The sequence below is a fragment of the Bos indicus genome, chromosome 1, assembly GCF_029378745.1.
Source record: "Bos indicus isolate NIAB-ARS_2022 breed Sahiwal x Tharparkar chromosome 1, NIAB-ARS_B.indTharparkar_mat_pri_1.0, whole genome shotgun sequence".
In the NCBI taxonomy this organism is placed as follows: domain Eukaryota; kingdom Metazoa; phylum Chordata; class Mammalia; order Artiodactyla; family Bovidae; genus Bos; species Bos indicus.
In genome coordinates this window covers 82,268,923-82,296,511 of record NC_091760.1, presented here as the reverse complement: position 1 = coordinate 82,296,511, position 27,589 = coordinate 82,268,923, and the positions used below count along the sequence as shown (strand labels likewise).

Sequence of the window (27,589 nt, the reverse complement as noted above, 5' to 3'; positions counted from 1 at the left end):
CATGCATCCTCCCACCCCACAGTGAGGTGGGTACCATGCTAGGAGATGCCAGGAGAAGAAACTCAAAGAAACCCACTGGCCTGAGGAGCTTATAAATCGATGGAAATGCTGTTCCTGGCATTTTTCTGCTGTTTTGATCCCCCGCTTACCAAGGAAAGCAAAGAGGACAAAAAAGTAACTATGCTAATCAGAATACAGGACCAGTTAAACTCTAAAAAGAAATCAGAGCCTATGAGCACCCAGATCTCTAAGTCCACCTCTGCTGGAAACATGGGAGGCTGATAAAACGTCCAGGTGGGCAGGAGCATCACTGAGCTTTCCTCCTTTCAGAGTTCAGACATTCACTGCAAGCATCCCACACTTCAGTGGAACAGACTCTGGATTTGCTGTGTATGTATAAATAAAGATAAGACGTGCCACACAGTATATTTACAGAGTTCCATCATTTATGAAACAGAGATTCCATTTAAGACTATTCTCACAGAAAGCAGTAGAAGAGCAGTCACTTGGATGGGGAGGAGGCTAGTGGACCTGTGACTTTCAGGAACCTTCCTGCAGTGGCCACAGCTGGGCGAGGGGTGCTGTCCACCCTTTGGCCCTGTCTCCATCCTGGACATCTGCTCAAGGATCACCCTCTTGTGGTTCTGACCTCTCTGACCTTGGCCCTTGGGGGACCTCTTGACTTGGCTGTTGTCATTCCAGATTCATATATCATGCCTCTTCCTAGAGAAACCTGAGAATTCCTCAGACTGGAAGATTCAGATGCTCCAAGAGCAAATAAGTTAGTGCTTTGAATTCATATGTTAACAAATAGGTTGTTTATCATCACTCCAAAAGAATAACACAAATAACCTCTAACAGGTGGGACAATGGATGGATGATTGTTGTTGTTTAGTGGCTAAGTCGTGTCCAACTCTTTTGAGACCCCATGGACTGTAGCCTGCCAGGCTCCTCTGTCCATGGAATTTCCCGGGCAAGAATACTGGAGTGGGTTGCCATTTCCTTCTCCAGAGGATCTTCCTGACCCGGGGATTGAACCCACGTCTCCTGCATTGGCAGGCAGATTCTTTTTTTACTGAGCCACCAGGGAAGCCCTGGGACTATGATAGCATATTTTTATTTTGCATTTGTGCATTTCTAAATTTCCTTCAGTAATTACAGATTACATTGATAAAAAAGAAAAACAAAAACCTTTCTTAAGTATTGCTTAAAATGAGGGTTGCATGTAAAGTGATGCTTCTTCACCTTAAGTGAAAAACAAGCTCCACGTCCTCTCTCCTGCCTCCTGCCCTATTCCTTGTCCCTTTGAGCAGGGCTTCCCCTCTGTTTCATCTGCTCTTCTTCCCTCATCCACTTACTGTCTAGTCCAAGCAGCTGCCCTCTTGGTCTGTCCCTACCTCCTCCTGCACTAACCCACTTTAAACAAGGCAGGAAGCCAGGGGTATGGTTTTCTGCCTTCCTAAAGCAAATAGCCTAAGAGAGAAGCTGGTGTTGATAAGGAGAAGCTCTCTTGTTGCACATTAGATAAGCCATATCAAAATAAATAAAAGCATATTCACATGTATCAAGCCACTGACAGAAGTGGCACCCAGGGGATTTCAAAGAACCCTTCACAGTCTTGCCTCCTAAGCCTACACAAGAGCCCTGTGAGGTAGGTCTGTTTCCATTCCCTTCTTTGTGCAAAACCTGGAAGGATCTGGCATGGGGAGCATGGAGTCAAGTCCAAAGTGAGGCCTCCAGCCAGTCCTTCCCTTAAGATGCTGGGATGGCCACTGTGATGGGCAGAACTTCCCGAGTGACAAGCAGCAGAGTCGACAGGTCGGAACAAAGGAGGCCCCAGGACACAGCCTAGCACGGTGCTGGGCCGTCGGGAACCTAGCTATTTCTGATTTGCCCTACTTAGAGACTCCCTTCCCAGGACTGTTTCATAATCCAAGGTTGTTTGACATTTTGCAGTGTGACATCCATAGGACATTACTGTAAAAGGGAAAAAAAAAACAACAACCCTGGTTATTCCATACTTTTTGTGCCTTGAGGAAAAGATGAAGTGAAGCTTTAAAAAGCCTGCAGTTGTAACATTCTTGACGTTACTGGTACTTAGGTGTCCTAACAACAATTACATTTGCAGCTTTGGGCACAGAATAGGTTGGAAGACTGTTTCAACATTTTCCATCAGTACAAGATCATACCGACACAACTGGGGCCTGTAAAAACAAAATGAAATATCCCTGTCAATGCAATGATAAAAATACCCTATTCTAGTAGAACAAATTGTACAATCTCTCTCAGATATAAAATTACTTAGCAATTATTTTTAATGTTCTAGGAAAATGCTTGCAGTAAATAAGCAAAGTCATAGCAACAACAGTAAATAAACTAACACAACTTTGTAAAGCAACTATATGTCAATAAAAATTAATTAAAAATAAGAAATCATGGTGTTAAATTTTAGTTACCACATAATTTCAACTAGATTTTTAAAAATAGAAGATTTAAAAAATTAAGCAAAAATTTTAACAGTGGTTGCCTCTGAATAATGACATTATCTATGATATTCTTCTTAACACTTTTTGTACTCTTCAGATTTATAAAATGAATATGTATTCCTTTGATAACCAGAAAAGAAGTATTAAAAGGTCCCAGTTTGAGGTTCCCTGGTGGTCCAGTGGTTAAGAATCGACCTGCCAAGGCAGGGGACACAGGTTCAATGGCTGGTCCAGGAAGATCTCACATGCTGTGTGAGCAATTAAGCCCATGGGCCTAAAGCCCATGCTCCACAACAAAAGAAGCCACCACAGTGAGAAGCCCAAGCCTCACAACTGGAGAAAGCCCATGTGCAGCAATGAAGACCCAGCACAGCCAAAAATACATAAATAAAAATCTTTTTTTAAAAAAGTTCCAGTTTTAAGATATCATGACTATCCTTGGGGAGTAGGAGGGGGTGGGACTTGTATTATTAAATGTTTTAAAGTATCCTAAACATTCAGGAAAAAGGAATTTATAAATGTAAAGCAATAACTGCTCACATCATTTTCTGTCTCTTCGTCCACAGGTTGACTGCAAGGACTATATGTAAGTGTGGCATTACTCACGAAGCATACATACCATCACAGCTTTGTTCTTTCTCCCCCTTTGTCTTTGTCTTTCTCTCTGTACACACAAATACACACTGTTTATTCTTTCTGAACCGACTGAGAATGGGTTGTTTACCCCTTTAACACCTCAGCATGTTTTTCCTAAGAACAAAGACCTTGTCAGTGCAGTTATCAAATTTAATGTTGATATGTACTTCTATCCTGTATCAATGCAATAAAATATTTCAAATTTTCTGTACCTTTTTTAATGCTGGGCCGTGTTTTATCAGTTTGCCAAATTATATGAGGATTTCTTTTCTACAACAGAGTATCAGCTTGCAAAAAACATGGGTGGAGTGCTAGGGAAGAATTGTTTAAACATATAACAACATTATTTCTTTGGATTATTGGCCCATTTATCTTTAAGTGCATACCAGTAAATTTTTCTTGGATTACTGGGCAACTTTTCTTTTAATATTTATTTTCAATTTATTTTTATTTATTTGGCTGCTCTGGGTCTTCATTGCAGCATGTGGCCCCATGTGGGGCCAGGGATCAAACCTGGCCCCCCCACATCCCCATTGCAAGAGTGGACCTCAGCCATGGACCACTAGGGAAGTCCCTAGGAAATTTATTTAATCAAATCTAGTTCTGGAAAACCCCTCACTTCTTTCATTGTGATTACTGAAATCCTGTTGAAGCATCAGACCAAGCAAGTTGGACAGGAGTCAATAACATCTTTAGAAAACAAGAGCCTGTCAGACCCTGCCTCAGCTTACCTCTCTGGATGGCCAAGTGACCTTAACTTCATTCGGAGAATCCTGAGCTTGTACCTCGGGCCGATTACAGATCCTGTAGAGAACACCAAGGAAATGGCTTCCACTTTATCCAGATCTTGATTGAATCTTGCAAGCAGGCTCACTTGGTGGTATTTCTGAAATGTTGCAGGTTCACTGGAAGGAAGAAAGAATATATTTTTAAGTGAATCTAAATTACCAATGAAAGAAAACCATTTGAAGCCTACAGATCACTCATTAGCAGGTAGCCATTTGACCCCATAGCCTGCACTAGGTGACTTTCATGAGCAAAGTCCATTGGATTCCAAAGGATCAGCAGAAGTGAAGCTCTGACCCCAGGACTGATGAAATGCTGTGACACTGGAAAGGTGTGTGCTGCCTACCTGCTATAGGTCAGACAGCCTCCTTGTCTCTTGACACATATCTCCAGTCCCCTGAAAAATTCTGCAAGGTATTACTGTCTTTATTTCACAGACAAGGAAACAGATGCTCACAGAGCTTAAGCTCTCCCAGGTCACAGGGCTTATCTATAGCAGTGCAAGAAGAAAAACTAGGTTCTGGCTTCTCCATTGAACTGCATTGTTAGATGCATAGGTATATTTTTTAGCCAAACTAGATACTACTTTAGAAGTTGTGCTTAAGCATGTATTTTTTCAGTTCTACCTCTCAAGGGAAACCTCAAATTAAAATAGCTACATCACAGGTTCCAATAATTTTTGCTAAGTGTGTGGAGATGTTTCCTACAATTGGAATCCCAAATTGAGCCTAAGGTGTGTCCAGTGGAGTTTTAGCTGGGTACTGTCCCCCTGGGGAGCTGGAGAGTAGGCTATGGAGAAATGATTGCTCCAGAAACGAATCCTTAGTTTGGAGGTGGAGATGGGGGTGAGGAGGTGCTTGTTGCCCCAGCCTCACTGTCAGTCTTGTGGAAAGCTGAAGTGCTACACATAGAGCTAATCTAAAAGGTTGCCCAGATTTTGGTTTCCAAACATCATCTCCACAAAAAAGGAACTAGGGCTCCCGGGAGAAATAGTTGATTTCAGGGCTTGGGCAGGGAAAGCACAAAGTGATCCTAGAATGATACGTATGCCGAAAAGTAAGAAATACTCAAAGAATGTTAGAGATGTTCAAAAGAATATGGAATCACTTCAAACCCACTAGGATGGCTACTGTAGGAAAGAAACAAAAACCACAGTAAGTGTTGATGCAAGTATGGAAAAATCGGAACCCTTCTATGTATTGGTGGGAATGTAAAATAATACAGCCACTATGACAAACAGTAGGAAGGCTCCTCAAAAAATTTAAAGTAGAACTACCACATGATCCAACAATTCTACTTCTAGCTGTATACTGAAAAGACTTGAAAGCAAGGTCTCAAACAGATATTTGCACACCCATGTTCATAGCAGCATTGTTATAATAGGTAAAAGGTGAAAGCAACTCAAATGTCCATCAATGGATGAACAGATTTTTAAAATGTGGTTTGTACATACAATGGAATATTAATTCAGTTTTAGAAAGAAAAGAAATCCTCTCACATGCTACAACATGAATGAGCCTTGAGGACATTATGCTAAATGAAATAAACCAGTCACAAAAAAATAAATACTGTTGAGTCCACTTATATGATGTGTCTAAAGTAGTCAAAGTCATGGAAACAGAAAGTAGAATGGTGGTTGCCAGAGAATAGAGGAAGGGATAAATAGATGTTATTTAATGGGTATAGAGTTTCATCTTTGCTCCTACTGCTGTTTAGTCACTAAGTCATGTCCGATTCTTTGGGACCCCATGGACCGTAACCCACTAGGCTCCTCTGTCCATGGGATTCTCCAGGCAAGAATATTGGAGTGTGTTGCCATTTCTTTCTCCAGGGGATCTTCCTGACCCAGGGATCGAATCCTCGTCTCCTTTCTTTACCACTGAGCCACCTGGAAAGCCCCAACTGAGGATAAGTCTCCACTAATAAAATAAAAATCCATGAATCCATATTGATATAAACTAAGAAATGAATAAATAAGTAAGAAGAAAATGCCTTTCCTAAACATTGACTTAGAAAAATCACCATATGACAGCCATCAGAGTAATAATTCAACCACAGAACATTAAAACTAGTGGGTAAAAGTTTGAGGAGTAATGGACAATTTACATAGTCTCAAAGTACCCAGCCACAAAATACAGTGGAGAAACTTGGAAGAAATCACCTTAATCAATTGATCCATGTTAATGAAACAAACCAAAATTGTGAGCCTCCTAACATGATGCACTGAGACACACATGACTTCACCTTTGTGATGTCCTTGTCAAAGATGAATGCCCTGAATCTAATCATGAGGAAACATCAGGGAAACCCAAACTGAAGACATCCTAAAAATAATCGACCTGTAATCCTCAAAAGTGTCAAGGTCAAAAGAGTTGAGGAAAGGCAGAAGAACTGTTCCAAAGTGAAAACTAAAGAAACAGGACTACCAAATGCAGCCAGGGATCCTGAACTGAATCCTTCTGCTACAAAAGGATGTTTATTAGGAAAATTAGTAAAACTAGAAATGGGGTCTCAGGATCAGTTCAGTTCAGCCACTCAGTCATATCCGACTCTTTGGGACCCCATGGACTGCAGCATGCCAAGCCTCCCTGTCCATCACCAACTCCTGGAGTTTACTCAAACTCATGTCCATTGAGTCGGTGATGCCATCTAACCATCTCATCCTCTGTCGTCCCCTTCTCCTTCCACCTCAATCTTTCCCAGCATCAGGGTCTTTTCAAATGAGTCAGCTCTTCACATCAGGTGGCCAAATTGTTGGAGTTTCAGATTCAACATCAGTCCTTCCAATGAACACTCAGGACTGATTTCCTTTAGGATGGACTGGTTGGATCTCCTTGCAGTCCAACGGACTCTCAAGAGTCTACTCCAACACCACAGTTCAAAAGCATCAATTCTTCAGCAGTCAGCTTCTCACATCCATACATGACTACTAGAAAAACCATAGCCTTGACTAGATGGACCTTTGTTGGCAAAGTAATGTCTCTGCTTTTTAATATGCTGTCTAGGTTGGTCATACGGAGAAGGCAATGGCACCCCACTCTAATAGTCTTGCCTGGAAAATCCCATGGATGGAGGAGCCTGATAGGCTGCAGTCCATGGGGTCGCTGAGAGTCAGACATGACTGAGGGACTTCACTTTCACTTTTCACTTTCATGCATTGGAGAAGGAAATGGCAACCCACTCCAGTGTTCTTGTCTGGAGAATCCCAGGGACAGGGGAGCCTGGTGGGCTGCTGTCTATGGGGTCACACAGAGTTGGACACGACTGAAGTGACTTAGCAGCAGCAGCAGGTTGGTCATAACTTTCCTTCCAAGGAGTAAGCGTCTTTTCATTTCATGGCTGCAATCACCATCTGCAGTGATTTTGGAGCCTCCAAAAATAAAGTCTGACGCTGTTTCCACTGTTTCCCCACCTATTTGCCATGAAGTGATGGGACAAGATGCCATGATCTTAGTTTTCTGAATGTTGAGCTTTAAGCCAACTTTTTCACTCTCTTCTTTGACTTTCGTCAAGAGGCTATTTAGTTCCTCTTCACTTTCTGCCATAAGGGTGGTATCATCTGCATATCTGAGGTTATTGATATTTCTCCTGGCAACCTTGATTCCAGCTTGTGCTTCATCCAGCCCAGCGTTTCTCATGATGTACTCTGCATATAAGTTAAATAAGCAGGGTGACAATACACAGCTTTGATGTACTTCTTTTCCTATTTGGAACCAGTCTGTTGGTTTCAAACAGAATCAGCATCAGATGGTAGCAATGGATCAATGATATTCTCTTATTCTGATGATCAATTGTGGTTATGTAGGAGAGGGTCCTTATTTGTAGAAAACACACTACAGTACTTTGCGTTGATGAACCTGCATGTTGGTGACAACTATAGGATGGTTCAGAAAAAGAAAAAGCTCATAGTACTACTGCAACTTTTCTGTAAACTTTAATTTTTCACAATAAAGAGAAAAAAAAAACCCAATAGGAAAGGAGTGGTTTAACCAAAAAGGGTTATAAACAGTTCAACTCTAGTCCTCCTTGATCAGAGTATAGCAATGGAAAAAGGGATCCTTCCCACTTCTCCAGGGGCAGTTGTAGAACCAGAAAAAGGTAGGGACTCCAGGAGGAGGTGATGCCACCTGCAGATGGCAGAATCCAGTGAGGGTGCTAGGGAGGCGGACAGGAAAAAGGAGACCTGGATCTGATCAGGGTTGTCTGTGAGCCCAGGTAAGATGCCCTCTTCCACCAAGAGCGAGGTCTAGAGATACACAGGGAGGCACTAACCAAGGCTGGGTTCCTACAAGAATAAATAGAGTAAGAGCCAGTGAACTATGGGTTCTGGCAGTATGGTGCACTAAATACCCTGTAAATAACTCATAAGAGTAAATACAATTACAAACAACAACAACAAAAGTTAAAAACCTTTTAAATTGCATTGAACTAAGAAGAAAGGAAAGAATACTGAGGAACCCTCAAAATACATGAAAGCAGAAATCCAAATAGATAAGGGGAATACTGAAATCACTCTAGGTTGGTCTTTTTTGGAACTTGGTAAGCTTGTGCTTCAGTATTCATGGCCTTGCAGGGCAGTAGGACATGAAACAAAGTCTATGGGCTCCTCAAGGTCAGGAGTTGAATAGGAGGCGTCTGGGGGCGAAGAGTAAACTAAACATGAATTTGAAATAAATAACCTTCTACCGCCTCAGGGGACAGAAAATTTCCCCCCTCAAATCTTGACACTATGAGAAGCTAAGATGCAGATTGCTTACATGGGTCAGCAGTTTCACTTCGAAGTACTTGGTCCGAGAAACCTCAGGTTTAAAAAGTAAAGCCGTCCCAGATTGATGCTATCTCCAGGAACTAGACTGACGCAAACACAAATCCCTTCTATAGCAATCTACTTCTACTCAGATCCTCAAAGAATTCCCACACATAGTAAAATAATTACAATAATGATAAAGGCATTTGAAAGGGAGCGGGGAAAGCCACGGGTTTCGGGCTTTATGACCGCTAGCTGCAGGCAGAAGGATGCAGGCGGGAAGATGCGCGGGTGCCCTAGGTACTGGCGGCGGGGTGGCACAGCCGCCTGATCCATGCGGCATCTGTGCGGCAGCTGCAGGCAGGAGGCTCCTCCGCCTGGCCTGGGTGTGAGTGAGGAGGCCCCGTGGAGGAGGCCGGTAGAAGTGAAGTGACCGCGGGGGTTTGGGACCACCGAAGCGATCTTCTCAGGGGAACCGTGTGCACCGGGCAGACCCCGGGCATCCTTTGCTCTGCAGACAGGGGGCAGGCAGCCCACCTGCCCGTCCCCTCTGCACCAGACCCTGATGGATCCAAAATGCTAACTGCGAAAAGAAACAGGAAAAAATACAAAAGATCAGAATGTTAAAACCTACCAAGATTTCTCAGAATTGTCAAAGAGCATACAAATACATGCTTACATGAAGAAAATGTGATGCAAGAAGTACTGCACTCAAGCGACCTGGTAAGGAAGCACTTGCCAGTGACTGTCAGTCTCAGTCAAGGGTTTCACTGTGGAATTTCAAACTGCCAAGGGATATGGGAAAACACTTAGGCACAGACCCCCAAAATAATGTCCCATAAAAGGAAAGAGAGCCAAAGGAAGTCCACCAGTGAATGCTCCTGTTCTAGGGAAGCGGGGAAAGTGGCTAGAGCAGCCTGACTTCCCATAATGTCCTCAAGAAGAGCCAGAATATCACCCTCATGCTGCAGCCTAAGAGTATTTTGCTGTTTCAAACTGAAAATTGTCTTGAGGAAAAGTCTGTTTTCCAGTGCTTTAGGGAACACCACACATTGAAGACTTATATTCACCTGACTGAATAACAACCAAGAAAAGCTACAGAAGCAAAATTTCTTAAGAAAGGAATTTTAAAAAGAGACATGACAGAACTTCCCTGGTGGCCGGGTGGCTAAGATTCCTCACTCCTAATGCAGGGAACCAGGGTTTGATTTCTGGTCAGGGAACTAGATCCCATGTGCCGCAACTGAGAGTTCAAATGCCACAACTAAAGATCCTGCATGCCATAATGAAAGTCCCACCATGCCACAGCTAAGATTGGGAGTGGCCACATAAATAAATATTCCAAAAAAAAAAAAAAACTCCAAAGGGATCAAAGACCTAAATGTGAGACATAAAACTATAAAAGCCTTGTACCCAGAATATATACAGAACTTTGCAACTCAAAAATAAACAGCTAATTAGCCTAGTTTAAAATGGGTAAGGCACACAAAAATTTGCACCCAGATATCTTTAACAGCTTTATCCAAAACTACCAAGACGGGGACTTTCCTGGAGGAAAAAAACCTGCCAAGATGGAATTCCCCGGGTTCTAGTGGTTGGGGCTGTGTGTGCTTTCATTGCTGAGGGCGTAAGTTCAATCCCTGGCTAGGGAACTGGGATCCTGCAAACCTCTCAGTGCGGCCAAAACATTTTTTAAATTAATTAATTTTTAAAAAGCTGCCAAGATGTCTTTTGTAGGTGAATGGATAAATAAAATGTGATAAACCAGCTTGTCATTGGTGCTGTTGTTTAGTTGCTAAGTCATGTACGACACTTTGCCATCCATGGACTATAGCCTGCCAGGCTCCTCTGGCCATGGGATTTCCCAGGAAAGAATACTGGAGTGGGTTGCCATTCCCTTCTCCAGGGGATTCTTTGCGACCCAGGGATAGAAACCAAATCTCCTGCATTGCAGGCAAATTCTCTACCACTGAGCCACCAGGGAAGCCCATGATACATCAGACAATAGAAAAGGAAATGAAGGTAAAAGAAAATGAGCTGTCAAGTAATAAAAAAAAAAAAAAGGAGGAACTCTAAATGCTTATTACTAAGTGGAAGAAGCTAATCTGAAAAGGTTACCCTACTGTATGATTCTAATTATTTGACATTCTGAAAAATGCAAAACTATGGAAACAGTAAAAAAAAAAAAAAGTCAGTGGTTGCCAGTGGCTGGGGAAAGGAGGGATGAATAGACAGAGCACAGATTTTTAGGGCAGTGAACTATTCTGTGATCCTACAATGACAGACATATGTCATCGTACAATTGACAAAACTCATAGAATGTACAACACCAGCAGTGAACCCTAATGTAAACTATGGACTTTGGGTAAGAATAAGGTATCAGCGTAGATTCTTCAGTTGTGACAAATGCACTATGCTGGTGCCAGACTTTGGTTCTGAGGGAGGCTGCCCCTATGTGGGGGCAAAAAGAATATGGGAAATCACTGTATTTTCTGCTCAGTTTTGCTGTGTACTTAAAATTGCTCTAAAAAATAAAGTCTATTTAAAAGGAAAAATGGGCTTCTATGGTGGCTCAGACAGTAAAGAATCTGCCCACAATGCAGGAGACCCGGGTTTGATCCCTGGATTGGGAAGATCCCCTGGAGAAGGGAATGGATACTCACTCCAGTATTCTTTTTTTTTTTTTTAATTTATTTATTTTTTAATTGAAGGATAACTGCTTTACAGAATTTTGTTGTTTTCTGTCAAACCTCAACATGAATCAGCCATAGGTATACATATATTCCCTCCCTTTTCAACCTCCCTCCTATCTTCCTCCCCATCCCACCCCTCCAGGTTGATACAGAGCCCCTATTTGAGTTTCCTGAGACATACAGCAAATTCCCATTAGCTATCTATTTTACATATGGTAATGTAAGTTTCCATGTTACTCTCTCCATACATCTCACCCTCTCCTCCCCTCTCCCCATGTCCATAAGTGTATTCTCTATGTCTGTTTCTCCATTGCTGCCCTGTAAATAAATTCTTCAGTACTTTTCTAGATTCCACATATATGCGTTAGAATACGATATTTATTTCTCTTTCTGACTTACTTCACTCCGTATAATAGGCTCTAGGTTCATCCACCTCATTATAACTGACTCAAATACATTCCTTTTTATGATTGCCCACTCCAGTATTCTTGCAAGCAAAATTCTAAGGACAGAGGAGTCTGGAGGGCTACAGTCCACGGGGCTGCAAAGAGTCAGACACAACTGACTAACAAAAGGAAAAATGGGTAAGGGATCTGAACAGACATTTCTCCAAAAAGCTATACACATGGCCCACAAGCACATGAAAGATACTCAACATCATTAAATCATTGAGTGAGTGAAGTGAAGTCGCTCAGTCGTGTCCAGCTCTTTGCGACCCCATGGACTGTAGCCTACCAGGTTCCTCTGTCCATGGGATTTTCCAGGCAATAGTCCTGGAGTGGATTGCCATTTCCTTCTCCAGTGGATCTTCCCAACCCAGGGATCGAACCCAGGTCTCCTGCATTGTAGACAGACACTTTACCATCTGAGCCACCAGGGAAGTCAATAGGAAGTTGCAAATCAAAACCACAATGTGATATCATGTAATGCCCATGAGAATGGCTGTAACAAAAGACAGACATGGATGAATGGATAAACAAAATGTGACGTATGCTGCTGCTGCTAAGTCGCTTCAGTCGTGTCCGACTCTGTGCAACCCCATAGACGGCAACCCACCAGGTTCCTCTGTCCCTGGGATTCTCCAGGCAAGAATATTGGAGTGGGTTGCCATTTCCTACTCCAATGCATGAAACTGTAAAGTGAAAGTGAAGTCGCGTTTGACTCTTCTCGACCCCATGGAGTGTAGCCTACCAGGCCCCTCTGTCCATGGGATTTTCCAGGCAAGAATACTGGAGTGGGTTGCCATAACATTCTCCAAATGTTATGCATATATACAATGAAATACTGACAGTGAAAGTGAAAGTCACTCCATGGAATTCTCCAGGCCAGAATACTGGAGTGGGTGGTCTTTCCCTTCTGCAGGGGACCTTCCCAACCCAGGAATCGAACCCAGGTCTCCTTCACTGCAGGCGGATTCTTTACCAGTTGAGCCACAAGGGAAGCCCAAGAATACTGGACTGGATAGCCAATCCCTTCTCCAGTGGATCTTCCTGACCCAGGAATCGAACCGGGGTCTCCTGCACTTCGGGCAGATTCTTTACCAACTGAGCTATCAGGGAAGCCCAATGGAATATTATTCAGTCTTAAAAAGAAAGGAAATTCTGGACACAAGCTGTAACATGGACAAAACTTGAGGACATAATGCTAGGTGAAAAAAGCCAATCACGAAAGGACAAATACTATATGATTCAACTCATATGATGTCTCTGTGCTGTGTGCTAAGTCGCTTCAGTCATGTCTGACTCTTCGTGACCCCATAGACTGTAGCCCACCAGGCTCCTCTGTGCATGGGATTCTTCAGGCAAGAACACTGGAGTGGGTTGCCATGCCCTCCTCCAGGGAATCTTTCTGATGCAGGGATCAAACCTGCGTATCCTGCACCGGCAGGTGGCTTCTTTACCACTGAGCCACCAGGAATCCCATAATGTATCCAAAGCAATCAAATTCATAAAAATAGTACAATGGTGGTTGCTATCGGAAATGGAAATTTTTATTTAATGGATATATAGTTTCAGTTTTTCAAGGTGAAAGTTCTGGAGATCTGTTTCACAACAATGTAAACGCGCTTAATAAGAAACTGTACACTTAAACGCAATTAAGATGGTAAATTTTATGGGTTTCTTAATTATAATTTAAAAGAAAAGTCTTAAAAGACTGACGATAAGAATCTTGGCAAGGATGTGGAGGAAATGGAACTCTCATATATCGCTGGAGGGAGCGTAACATGATGCATCCTTTTTTGAAAACAGTTTGGTAGAAGTTCCTCAAAAAGTTAAACACAAAGTTCTGTATGAACAAGAGAGTCCACTCCTAGGTATATACCCAAGAAAAATGAAAACCTATGTCCACACAAAAACCTGTACATACATGTTCATAGCAGCATTATTGATAACAGCCAAAAGCAGAAAGAACCCAAATATCCTTCAACTGGTGAATGGGTAAATAAAATGTGGTATGAGTGAGCAGACTGTGCAGTGGAAGCTTGCTAAGCCAGAGGTCAGTGGATCAAAATAAAATATGGAATGTCCATAAAACAGAATATTATTCAGCCATAAAAAGGAATGAAGTACTGATGAATGCCTCAACATAGATGAATCTTAAAAATATCATGTAAAGCGAAACAAAACCCACATATTGTATGATTCCATTCATATGACATGCCTAGAATAGAAGAATCTATAAAAACAGAGAGCAGATTAGTGGTTGGCAGGAGCTGGCCAGGAGGAAGGAATGAGGAATTACTACTGACAAGTATGGGGTTTCTTTTTGAGATGACAAAAATGCTCTGAAATTAGATGGTATTGATGGTTTCATGTTTTGTAAATATACTAAAACCCCGTGAATTACAAACTTTAAAAAGGTGAATTTTATGGTATGTGAATTATATCTGAATTTTTTAAGGTTAAAAAAATAAGAAATACATTTGAATCATGTGTAGAGGGAGAATCAACAGGCAAGTAATATCCTTGAATGTGACTTCATATGTCCCCACTGTCTGGTAAGACTGAATAAACTCAAGTGGTATGTGTGTGTGTGTGTGTTAGTCGCTCAGTCATGTCTGACTCTGCGACCCCATGGACTGGAGGCCACCAGGCTCCTCTGTCCATGGAACTGTCCAGGCAAGAATACTGAAGTGGGTTTGCCATGCTCTTCTCCAAGTTACCTCCCCAACCCAGGGACTGAACCCAGGTCTCCTGCATTGCAGGTAGATTCTTTACCATTTGAGCTACCCAGAAAGCCCCCAAAACTCAAGGTACATACCCTAATATTATTTTCCTTTTCTTAAATTGTAAAGATACTGAATACTAAAATGTTAAAGTTTACCTGGCAAAAGAAAGAAAAGTAGCCATAATCTTACCACAAAATAGAACAATTATTTACTTTTTTCCCATATATTCTCTGATCGGTGGTGACTTTTTCACAAACTAACTAAAATATAAATGACTGGACATGCCTTTAAAAAGATGTTAAGCTCTCTATCTTAATCAAGAAACAAGCCTTCATAAAAGAGAGAAAGGAGCCTCCAAATTTAGGAATTCCTGCTGCTGCTGCTGCTAAGTCACTTCAGTCGTGTCCGACTCTGTGTGACTCCATAGACGGCAGCCCACCAGGCTCCCCCGTCCCTGGGATTCTCCAGGCAAGAACACTGGAGTGGGTTGCCATTTCCTTCTCCAGTGCATGAAAGTGAAAAGTGAAAGTAAAGTTGCTCAGTCGTGTCCGACTCCTAGTGACCCCATGGACTGCAGCCTACCAGGCTCCTCCGTCCATGGGACTTTCCAGGCAAGAGTACTGGAGTGGGTTGCCACTTCCTTCTCCATAGGAATTCCTACTTGGGAGAAATTTACTATATAAAGTTCAAATTTCCAAGACATGTAAAGCAAATATGTAACCCAAGTTTTGCTCCTCATAGAACTGCAGTCTCCCTGCTGTTTCTTAGACTCTCCAGATGAGGGCTCTGCCCACCTTTCTCATTGAAGCCTATAAAGTACCTGAGACTGGTTTCTCAAGATTGGGCCCCTAGCAGTTCCCTCCCTGAAAATATGGACTGGGGATCTTGATGCTGAAAAGAGTGTGAAATTGGCCACATCCCTTGCCCTCCCTGAGCCTCAGTTTCCTCATATATAAAAATAGGGATGGTAATACCACCTCACAGGGTTTTAGTGAGAGCTACATTAACCACTATCTGTAATGTGCTTAGTTCAATAAACAAAGGCTGTTATTATTATGTTCCAAGGATGCATTTGAAAAAGTCACTTACAGGGAATTCCCTGGAGGTCCAGTGGTTAGGATTCTGCACTTTCACTGCTGAAGGTTCTAATTCAATCCCCGGTTAAGAAACTAAGACCCCATAAGCCACATGGTATGGCCAAAAAGAACCCCCACACCTTCCCTATTTATCTGCACAGTGAGCCAGCCCATAAGATGATTGCCAGTTTCAGATGACCTTCTACATGGTCCTCTATGAATGAGGCCAAGAGACAAGACAAGCGTCCAGAAGATAAAAGGACCCAGGAAACAAAATGAGTCTCAAATGCTTTTGCTTAAATTAAAAGGTTTGGGGATTTGCCCCCTTTTTTCTTGATTATAGAAGTAATAGAAGAAAAAATTATTAGTTCTTTTAAAACTATATATATACAACAGCACAGAAAACTGAAAAGGAAAGAGAAGCTTTAGAAAGGACTCATATCGCTTCCACCCAAGGGGCAATCTAACTTACTTTGACTTGTTTCTTTTTCATTATTTTGACATTGTTGTAGTTGTATACTGTATATGATTTTATAAAATATAACTTTATTTTTTCCACTTAGTGCATTATAAGCATTTCATTTAATGTTTCATAAATAACTTCAATACTTGAATAATGTTTTATTATATGGGGACATTTAACAATTTCCCCTTCGTTGGACTTTTAGGATTTTTCCAATTTTCTATTGCAAAATACATTTTCTGAGTGTCAGAGACATACATATATATGTTTGTGTATATATGTATATTATGAGCTCAGAAAAGAATAGAAATGTATGTGTGTGGGCATGGGATGGTTGGGATGTGGCAGGGGTTTGGACTTTTATGTCACATATTTCCTTACTGCTTTAAATCGTTTACAGTGAGCAGGGATGACTTTTGTAATTAAATGTATAAGCAAACCTAGAGACTGTCATACTGAGTAAAGTCAGACAGAGAAAGAGAAATCTGGTATGATAAAAAAGAAATGATACAAATGAAGTTATTTAAAAAACAGATTCACAGACTTAGAGAACAAACTGATGGTCACCAGTGGAGAGGAATGAGAGGAAGGGAAAGTTAGGGAGTTTGAGATCGACATGTACACACTGCTATATTTAAAATGGATAACCAGGAATTCCCTGGTGGTACAATGGATAAGAATCCACCTGCCAATGCAAGGGACACGGGTTCGATCCCTGGTCGGGGAAAATTTCCCATGCTGTGGGGCAACTAAGCTCTAAGCCAACATACCTAGCACCTGTGCTCCGCAACGAGAGAAGCCACCGCAATGAGAAGCTTGCACACCGCAGCTAGAGAGTAGCTCCTACTCACCTGAGCATAGCGGTGAAGACCCAGCACAGACAATAAGTAGATAAAGTTATTTAGAAAATAAAATGGATAACCAACAAGGACCTACTGTATAGCACAGAGAACTCTGCTTAGTATTATATAACAAACTAAATGGGGGAAGAATTTGGAGGGGGGAAAAAGGGAAGGAAGGAGGAGAGGGAGGAAGGGAGGGAAGGGAGGGAGAAAGAAGTGGGGAAGGAAAGTAGAAGAAAGAAAATTTCTGCACCAGTTCCATTTGTAAACAGTCTGAAAGATCAAGAGCCACAAAGCAACATATTCCCTTTATATCTTTCACAGGACAAAGCCACATACAGTTCTATGATTAAAAAGTTGATATATTTGGAATTTAACTTCCCTGAACAAAAAAGAAAGTAGCAAATTGCAAATAATCCTAGCCCAACTTACTGATTGATTTTGGATTCTGTCGTGTTTCCAGCTTTGTCTTTCAATTTGATTGTAATGGATCCTCTTCTTACATTCTTATTCCAGGTTATAATATCCACAAAGTAATGATATACTTCAAAACAGGGAGAAAGCATGGTGTGAGAAAAATATTCCCAAATGCTTTCCTGAATGTTCAGTTCCTGAAAACCTGACCTACCTAATAACTAGGTCTCTTTTTCCCTTCCTCTCTAGTTTTTCTGCAAAGATTCAGGGCAGAATTTTCCAATATTTCTCTCTATTCTCTTTGGTAAAGATGGCCTGAGTGATGGCAGAACTCAGTGGTATCCAGTTGCCATGTTCAGGCACCACTCTCGGATCAGTGTTCCCACGTTAATGACTGAAGTGTCATGGCCTACTGCCAAGTATGAATGATTCACCACAATTCCTGCCCGCTTCAGAATAAACTAAATAGGCCATGTGGAGACCCTCACCAGCTGACAAGGCCTTCGCAGTCTGGGTCACGTCCACCAGCCTACCCAGCCTCCGTCATCTCTGCCCAGTCATGCCATAATGCCACCTGCACTGCCACGCTCTCTCCTGTGTCTGGGCTTTGTCCCATTTGCCAATTCATCCTTCAGGTTTTGACTTAATGCACTTCCTCGAGGAAGCCTTCACTGATGCTCAGACTAAGTCAGGTCTCTCAGAGTTCTTATCATGCTCTGGTATTCTCCCCTCATTAGTCAGCACACTTTACTGTATTTACAAAATACAAGAAAAATGATAATCAAAAAAGTGGTAAGTGAATGTGTATATCCATGCAAATATTGCCTGTGTGATGTCTTATGGGGTTAAAAAAAAAAAGCTAAAATATTTTAATGCTACAACAATAACTGGGAAGGGATGATGATTCCTTTGTAATCCCAGCAGAAATACCTATCGATACCCATTGCTTGCTTGCTAAGTCGCTTCAGTCGTGTCCAACCCTGTGTGACCCCATGGACTGTAGCATGACAGCTGTCCATGGGATTCTTCAGGCAAGAATACTGGAGTGGTTTGCCATTTCCCTCCAATTGATACCCATTAATTCCTACTGAATGAACGAGGGCACATAATATGTCCAGAGAACTTTTCTTCCTACCTACTCTTTCTTCCTACCTACCCCAAGGTTGAGAATGATCTGGAAAGATGGGGATCCCACCATGATAGTCAAATTTACTATCTCTGGGTCAGACTTTCAGAGAAGGGCAAAGAGGCTCAGGGAGATGACAGTCCTACGAGGGCATAACGTCAGCCATGGAGTTGCTGTTTCATGGCCTGTTATTACTCAGGAACTTGTCCCATTTGGATCAGGCAGATTCCAAACCCTGAGCTGCTACACATGCTCCAAAAGAGGAGGGAAACCTGGTGATGTGCAACCCCCTTTAGAAGGGAGACTCCCAAGGAAAGTGAAAAGGGAGATAAGATTGTAAGATGTACATCTACCCAGGGAAATTCCTACTTGCTTCCTAGGGCATCTAATCATCTGCTGGCCTATTTAGCCTCCATCTTGAATACCCAACCTCTCAATGTCTTTAGAAGGTCACTGTGGCTACTTTGGAGCTGGAATTGGCCTATAGATGTGGCTGACAGCTGACTTTTCCTAGTCATAACCTCATGTCTCAAGCAAATTTTCTGGAAGATCTCAGTAATTAGAATGGCCATCCAGTGGAGTTAACAACTATGGCTTGTTGAGATTTTAATTCTTTTAACCCAGAAGGTAGGCATGATTGTCCCCGTTTTACCAAGCAGAACTTTGAGCCTCAGAGAGGTTAAATGTCTTGGTCATACAGCTGTTGTGCGGTAGAGTCAAGATTCAACCTAGGTCCTTCCAGCTCCAAAGTCCATGCTTCACCACGGCCTTCACGTGCCAAGAAGTAACCAGGAAGCTGAGACTCAGACATTCCAAAAATAAGAGTCGGGCAACAGCAAACAAGCACATTCACCACTCACTGCAGAAGGGTTTCTCCTCAGCCGTGTCAAAGAATGCTTTAATCATAGGAGGATCCCCCTCCCTTAAATAGTCTTTCCAGTTATCAGCATAATAGCCTATAAAACAAGTCAGAAGAGTGTAATGTCAACATGTGTTCTACAAACATAAAAGCAGTTGGGGAGACTGAACATCGGGTTTGACTGCCACCACCACCGCCGAGACAATCGCCCTCATACCCACCCCCGTGGTGAGGACCTGCAGGGCCACCAGGGCATGCCCCTCCCCAGCAGCCCCCTTACTTTTTTCACAACCCTAGCCCTAAGAGCTGGGGCTTGTAAAAGGACCCTCCAGTGACTTTTCCCTCTTTCTATTGACATCACATCACCCAGCCCTGGTTCTCAGGAGCAGGGGTGTGGGGAGTGACACACACTGAAAACTAAAAATGTGCTGTGCTTAGTCGCTCAGTCGTGTCCGACTCTTTGTGACCCCAGGGACTATAGTCCACCAGGCTCCTCTCTCCATGGAATTCTCCAGGCAAGAATACTGGAGTGGGTTGCCATGCCCTTCTCCAGGAAATCTTCCCAACCCAGGGATTGAGCCCAGGTCTCCCACTTTGCAGGCAGATTCTTTACCGACTGAGCCACCAGGGAAGTCCTAGACTAAAAACAGCACTGATATTTTTCAGTAATACCTTCATTTTCTAGATTATTTAAAACAGATTCAGATTTATACCTAGAGCAGCATCACTTTTGCAAAACAATGCACTTTTTTGAAGAACTATAATTGGGCCCCTAAACTGCACAGAACTTGGAATGGCCATGTGACTATGTCGAGAGGTAAGAGAACATCCTTGTTTGTGACTGTGCCAGCAGGAATGAAGCTAAGGGCTGGCACTGGGGCCTCTCTCTCTCCCCTTTTCCCACTGCTTAGGGAGTGGCCTCCGCATTCTGGGACCCAGGAATCAGTATTTTTTAAAAGTTCCATATTCAAATATACAGTCAAGGTTGAGAACCCCTTGTCTATAGCCTAACCTGATGTTAACTTGAGTTTTTCCTTTGGGAACAATTAGAAAATTGTCACGACCATTTAGTTGCAAAGTCATCATCACCTGGAATATTTCCACTGCTGCTGCTGCTGCTGCTAAGTCACTTCAGTCGTGTCCGACTCTGTGCGACCCCATAGACGGCAGCCCACCAGGCTCCCCCGTCCCTGGGATTCTCCAGGCAAGAACACTGGAGTGGGTTGCCATTTCCTTCTCCAATGCATGAAAGTGAAGAGTGAAAGTGAAGTTGCTCAGTCATGTCCGACTCTTGGCGACCCCATGGACTACAGCCTACCAGGCTCCTCCATCCATGGGATTTTCCAGGCAAGAGTACTGGAGTGGGGTGCCATTGCCTTCTCCGATATTTCCACTAACGCTTAGCAAATATCCAAATAGCCTCCATGGTTATTACTCCAGCTCACCCTGTGTTTGTGTACATGCAGAGAACACCGGAGTGTGATGTGGGAGCATTAACAGATATGACTTGTTAGAAGGGGTCACCCTGTAATACCCTCCCCTAACAGAGAGGTTGTATGCCTGGAGAAGGGTGTTCCTAACCCCACGGGAGTAGACTGCGTAAGGTGAAACTCTTGTGGAACCTCCTTTTTCTTGCTAGAATAAAGCATCCAGGGAGGTGGCACTCCGTTCTGGATGAAATCCTATATAGATTGCTTTTCTAACATTCTTTAGTATCGGGAGACTCCAGAGTACTTCACAGAACTATTGGCTAGAAAAAGCTAAGGAAATTAAGACACAGGATATTCAGGCCCATCGTTAGATGGAACACAGGATATTCAGGCCCGTTTTTAGACGGTTAAAATGGTGCTGAGATTCTACCAGAAATTAGCTCTTTGTTAATCAGAGTGGGAAACTGCTGGCTGGACTTACCCAGAACGGGACAGGGCTCCGTCTGTGATATGCCACAGTTGATACACTTGCCGTTCCTATAATCCCGGTAGGAGTCACAGGGATACGCGGTGATGGTGCAGTTCTCTCTCAAGGAAGAAAGGTACAGGTACACGGACCTCTGGTGGTCACACTTGAAGTACTGCATTCCTTGGTTGTATAAGGAATAATCAAAGAATAGTTGTAGCATTTAGTAGTAAATAGTGTATCGCATATTGTCTTTTGTTCTTTGTAAAATTTATTTGGCTGCACCAAGTCTTAGCTGTGGCACATGGGATCTTTAGTTGGGGCATGTGGGATCCAGCTCCCCAACCAGGGATTGAATCCCGGCCCCCAACATTGAGAGTGCAGAGTCCCAGACACTGGACCACGAGGGAAGTCCCTCGCATATTGTTCATCCACATAATTGATTATGTCTCTTACACACGAGGCACAGTGCTAATAGCTCCAGTGTACTTAATTCAGTTTAACCCTTACAAAACCCGATAGATCAAGATTTATGCTGACAAACAGTAAGTGACAAGAGAGGCATGATTATCCCCATTTTATCTGGCAGGACACTGAGACTCAGAGATGTTCAAGGATTTGACTTTGTCCTTCCTTTGTCCCTGAAATGTCAGGGTAGTCAGAGATCCCTTGGAGGTTTTTAGCAGAAAGAAGCACATTTAAACCAGTAAAGATATTAGAGAAAGAAGGCATTGGGGAGAAACTGGTAGAGAAAGACCCCAAGGAGGGCAAAGAGAGGAGGTAGCTGTGAAAAAGCATGGAGGGTGCTTCCCCCCAGGGTTGGATGGAGAAACGGATGTAAAGACCAACTTTGTGATCTAAGGTTAGGATAGATACAAAGGCTCCTTCAGGTGGGACCTTGATCAAGGTACAAAAGTCAAACCTAGCTCAGCTCTGAGAGGTGAGGGTTTACAGCTTGGGAGGTATCTGGAATAGAGCACAAGGAGTGATCATAGGGAGTCAGCAGGAGATAAGCACGAGGCCTTTCTGGCATTTCTGAGGGTCTTGAGGGCCATAGAGAAGTGATCGAGTTTGCCTGGGCCTTGTACCCGATCAAGAAGAATCCATGACTTCTCCAGAATGTGCCCAAGTAAAGACAGGGGCTCACTTGGCAGAAACCTAAGGGCCTGGGGGCGCGCAGGGCGCTCATGAGAGCAGATAAGTGGCAGGGGCTCCAGTTCTGCTACAAAGGTGAAATGTGAAGTGAGAGGAGCTGAGCAATAGGATGTGGCACTGAAAGCCATAAATGGGCAAGAAGAGGTGACAGACAAATGCAGGTTAATGCTTGGTGGGTGCCATGTGGTGCAATGGTAAGAGGAGGGTGATGAAGCACAGAAGAGTTGGAGCTGATGAAGGACTAGAGTACAGAGAGGTTTGTCAGCAGGTCGATAGGTCAGGTGGAGAAGTCATGTAGAAGTGGGAACTGGGTCCCAAAGATAGGTACTCAAAGAAGAATTTTTAAATAACAGACAGTGAACCACATCAAAAGAAGAGTTGTAATTATGAGCCAGTAGTTGAAGAGGCACTGGGTGCTAGAGTCAGATCAATGTTTCTTCTTCCTCCAGAGTCCACATATGTCCATAGAAGGAATTAGAGAAGGACAAAAAGAAATAAACTGGGCAAAAGAGAGAAGCATGCAGCCAAGCTGGCTGGAGTAAAATCTGACAAATCAACATTTAATTATCGTTCCTGGAACCTCCACTTGCAGAAACAGTGAAGTTAATAACACCATGGAGGATGTCCTTTAGAAGCAAAGCACATTATCTTTGGCTGTTCATGGATGTTGTTACACTACAGCACACGGGACAGGATTTGAACACATACCATTTATGGTACAATTGAACAAACACTATTTATAGTACAACATGGTTGCCCTACTTACGCCATTTCATCTGGATCATTTTCAAATGCTACAGCATTTCCATGGGACCATAAACAGCTATTATTTTGGTACCAAGATCATTTTTTTTCTAGAATTATTTCCATGATTGTTTAGTTTTATCTAAAAATTGTGCAATACAGATTCAGAGCATTTGGGTTTTTTTTTTTTAAATTCTGTACCCTCATCACACTTTAATGTTGTCTTCTAACTACCTATTTTGTGAGTTTTTTCTCATTGTAAAACTAACATATGTTCATTCAGAAAATATAACATAATAGGAAATTATGACCTAAAAATCAACTAGAAATCCAATATCCAAAAATCACCACTAATAATTATTTGGAGCATTTAATGTTTAGTCTTTTTTCCCTATACTTACACATGTCCACTGGCGTCTATGGGGTCACACAGAGTCGTACACGACTGAAGCGACTTAGCAACACATGTCCAAATATACACTTAAAAAACAAACTAAGATTATGCTGTTTAATTTTGTCTCCTTTTCACTTTGTAAATATTTCATATTGGAAATATTTTCATTAAACTAACAACATGTTTTTTAAGAATTATATCCCTTTGCTTAGGATGCGCCATGCTATTTAATAATTTTCCTATGTTGGAGATTTAGATTATTTCTAAAAACTGTTATAAATAATCCTGTGTTGAACATCTTTGCACTCCGATTTTTTACTGCATTTTCCATTATTCCTCTAGGAGAGATTGTCAAATATGGACTGTCTAAGTCAAAGACATACCTTTTCAAGAGAGAGAAATAATTCATAATAGTTTTTAATCCTATGGTTATGCTTGTTTAAAGTAGTATATTTAAGTAGTAATGTTTTATCTAAAATTCATAGTTGGACCACCTCTATCATCTCAGAAAATTTGTTTTCAATTAATAACAATTCCACAGGGCTTCCCTGGTGGTCCAGTGGTTGAGAATCTACCTTGCAATCCAAGGGACATGGGTCCTATTCCTGGTCCAGGAAGATTCCACATGCAACAGAACAACCAAGCCTTGCTCCACAACTGCTGAGCCTGAGCTCTAGAGCCCAAGAGCCGCAGCTACTGAACCTACGCACAGCAACTACTGAAGCCCGAGGGCTCTGCAACAAGAGAAGCCACTGCAATGAGAAGTCCCACGCACTGCAACTAGAGAAAGCCTGAGTGCAGCAGTGAAGACCTGCCACAGCCAAAAAATAAAACTTAAAAAAAAACAAAAACAATTTCACATTGGGATTTCCCTGGTGGTCTGTCCAGTAGTTAAGAATCCACCTTGCAATGCAGGGGATGAGGCTTCTATCCCTTGTGGGGAAACTAATATTCCCACATGCCATGGGGCAGCCGGGCCTGTATGCTACAAGTACTGAGCCTGCGTGCCCCAGAACTGGAGTGCCTCAGTAGACAGCCGAGCTTCACAGCAAGAAAAGAAAGTCCAAGTGCCACGAAGAAAGATCCCACATGAAGCAAGGAAGATCTGACACTAAGACCTGAAGCAGCCAAATAAATAAATAAATATTTTTAAAAAGCCCACATAGAATGATAATCAGATTTTTAAAATACACCCTTTAAAAACCACTGTTTTGTGCAATATAAAGATCTGTACTTACCTCCAAATATTGTTTGGGGGCAACCAGGTTGATCCAATCCTCCATTTGGGTAGAAGTCTATGTTTCCTAATTGTTTCTTGTAGCCCAGTGCTAAAAGAGAATATACTATGCTTTCATACTGCTTTGAACTCTTCCCATCTCATAGCTTATTTGCCTATAACAGGATATAGGCAGGGATTGTCTTATTTTTGTCATTGCTGCTATTGTTGTCATTATATGTATTTAAATATTTTGTTCAAAGTTAGTCAGATAGTTAACCCACTCCAGCATTCTTGCCTGGAGAATCCCCATAGACAGAGGAGCCTGGCTGGCTACAGTCCATGGATCACAGTCAGACACAACTGAGCGACTAACTGTAGCGCAGCAACCACATAGCTAGAAAGCAGGGATTTCCAAGTAAGAGACTAGGAAGCTGGTAATAGAATTTATGTCTGATATTTCTGAAAATGAGAGTTTTGGCCCTCATTCACTGCCTCTCTGATAAAATGATAAGTCTCATGTTTATATTTGGCTGGAACACTCTTATTGCTGGGTGCTTCCTGAGCCTCTAATTGCTTTTGTGTAAGTGTTTAATGAATAAGAAACAGGAAACCTTCACTTAGTAGGAGAAACACTTACAATTGGGGGATCTAGGATGGTTAAAAGGTTGGAAACTCTTCTAGAAAATGGAGACCTAGAAAATTATAGATAGATTTAATAATTGCTTATTCTGTTTAACCTTGTATCTCCAAAGTATCTCAAAAAATCTCCTTGTATCTCAAAAAATCCTTGATTAAAAGATTATATATATGAATGTATGTATATATATGTATACACACATGTATAGTGTATCATTGCAATAATAATCGTGCATGCTCAGTCACGTCTAACTCTTTGCAACCCTATGGACTAGAGCCCGCCTGGCTCCTCTGTCCATGGGCATTCTCCAGGGAAGAATACTGGAGTGGGTTGCCATGCCCTCCTCCAGGAGACTTTCCCAACCCAGGGATCCAACCCTCATCTCTTACGTCTCCTGCGTTGCCAGGCAAGTTCTTTACCACTAGCGCCACCTGGGAAGCCCACTATTACGTATTGAGACACTGCATGTGTCCATGGGTGTGATACTAGGGGTTTTATACAGTTTTCTTCTAATATTCGCAATGTCTGAAGAGTAACCATTGGTAAGTTCATTTGAAGTAAGTTACAGATGAAGATTCTGGGGCTCAGAGGCCTATGGAACAAATATGACGTCACCAGAAAGAACAAAACCTGGGGTTTGAGTCCACCTCTGCCTGACTGCAAAACTTATACTTTTTCCTCTTTTACTTTCTTTCCAAGAACAAAAAATAAATTACTCTGCACCCTCCAGAATTGAAATGGCATTGAGGTACTGCATCCAAATGGATAACACTTCAGACACTACATAGTAAAACAAGCTATTTCACAGAGACATTTATTCTAAGGCACACAGTACCACCCCAGAGTGCCCATGATAGCCAGTAAAGGGTTTTTCAGGTGGTTGTATCACAAAGGGGATGTACTACTGAATGACCACTCTGTCATTCTGTCCCCTCTGCCCTCCCTAAGTGCCTACTCCAGCTGTCCTCCCAGACATATGGATATAAAGACCCATCTTTAACATCAGCCCAACCGCCACGTTATGTACCCAGTATCGGAAATGAAATCAACACCGTGAAAGACAGAAATAGCCAGGAAGATCTACAGAGAGCTGGAGAGGTATAGGCAGTTCACAAATGCTCCGTGTGGGGACTTCCCTGGTGGTTCAATGGCTAAGACTGCACTTCTAGTGCAGGGGGCCCAGGTTCATTCCCTGGTCAGAGAACTAGATCCCACATGCCACAACCAAGACCCAGAGCACCCAGATAAATATATAATTTTTTTTAGGAAACGATCCCACATGCCACAACTAAGACCCAGAGCAGCCAAATATATATATATATATGTATATATATATATATATATATATATATATATATGTCCATGGTGTGCAAACCAGCCTCTCCTTGATGGGTCAAGATGATCACTTTACAAATAAGAGATGATGAGAAGGGCACCCCCACTCTTTCAGGAGGTCCTAGATGCCTGCATAAAACCACTTCCCTTCAATCTTCCTGTGGATTTGGAAGCCTGCCCCTTAGGTAAAGAAGGAATCTGGAGGAACCTGATCCACCTCTGCAGGAGCATCCCCACAGGGAGAGGCTCTTTGGGAGTTTGTGGGGGTGGGGATGGTCACTGACCCACTAGGACAGGAATGTTACCGTCTGTGTCAGAATGGATGACGTCAACGAATTGTGCGTCTCTGGGATCTAATCTATCCTCTGGAGGTCTCCCGTTGAATAAAGGGCCCGCAGGGTCCAGACCTGCAAGGAAAACAGAGTTGGCTTGGCAGCCCCACGCCATGAGTCACCTGCAGCGGGCTTTTGATCCCTCCCGGTGAGGATGGTTCACAGGCTGCAGGGCGCCCTCGGTGGCCAGGCACTCACATTCCCATCCTGCTGTGCCAGGCTCCTTTCCACAGCCCCATAGCCTTTTCCCACAGTGGAGGTGGTTACCCTCGCAGCACCCCCTTGAGAATGCAGCCAGACTCTCTCCGGAAGTGTACCTTTTTCTTTTTGCCTGTGGAATCTTAGTTCCCCAACCAGGAATTAAACCCAAATCCTTGGCAGTGAGAGCTTGGAGTCTTAACCACTGGCCTGCCAAGGAATTCCCTGGAGGTGTACCTGTGTGGGCCCCCACAGTAGGGAGTGCACAGACAAATGGGGACCAGTGACAGGGATAGGCTGGCTCCTCAGGAAAAAAAGCATCCAAGGGTGCATACAAAAAGTAAACACAGCACTTATGTTTATCCCATTTTAAATAACCTAG

The 27,589-nt window shown here is 42.7% G+C and overlaps 1 protein-coding gene across 1 annotated transcript in view; it reads right to left on the bottom strand.

Moving 5' to 3' along the window:
- Positions 1–426: 426 nt before the first annotated feature.
- The window catches only part of LIPH (lipase H), a 53,485-nt gene continuing 26,322 nt past the window's right edge, over positions 427–27,589 (bottom strand). Inside the window, exons 4-10 of the mRNA XM_019958472.2 lie at positions 26,983–27,084; positions 24,725–24,814; positions 21,209–21,376; positions 19,299–19,394; positions 17,331–17,442; positions 3,854–4,027; positions 427–2,204 (exon numbers count right to left, since the gene is read on the bottom strand). Coding sequence (XP_019814031.2) covers positions 2,117–2,204; positions 3,854–4,027; positions 17,331–17,442; positions 19,299–19,394; positions 21,209–21,376; positions 24,725–24,814; positions 26,983–27,084 — 830 coding nt within the window. The 3' untranslated portion in view covers positions 427–2,116. The remainder of the gene's footprint in view (positions 2,205–3,853; positions 4,028–17,330; positions 17,443–19,298; positions 19,395–21,208; positions 21,377–24,724; positions 24,815–26,982; positions 27,085–27,589) is intronic.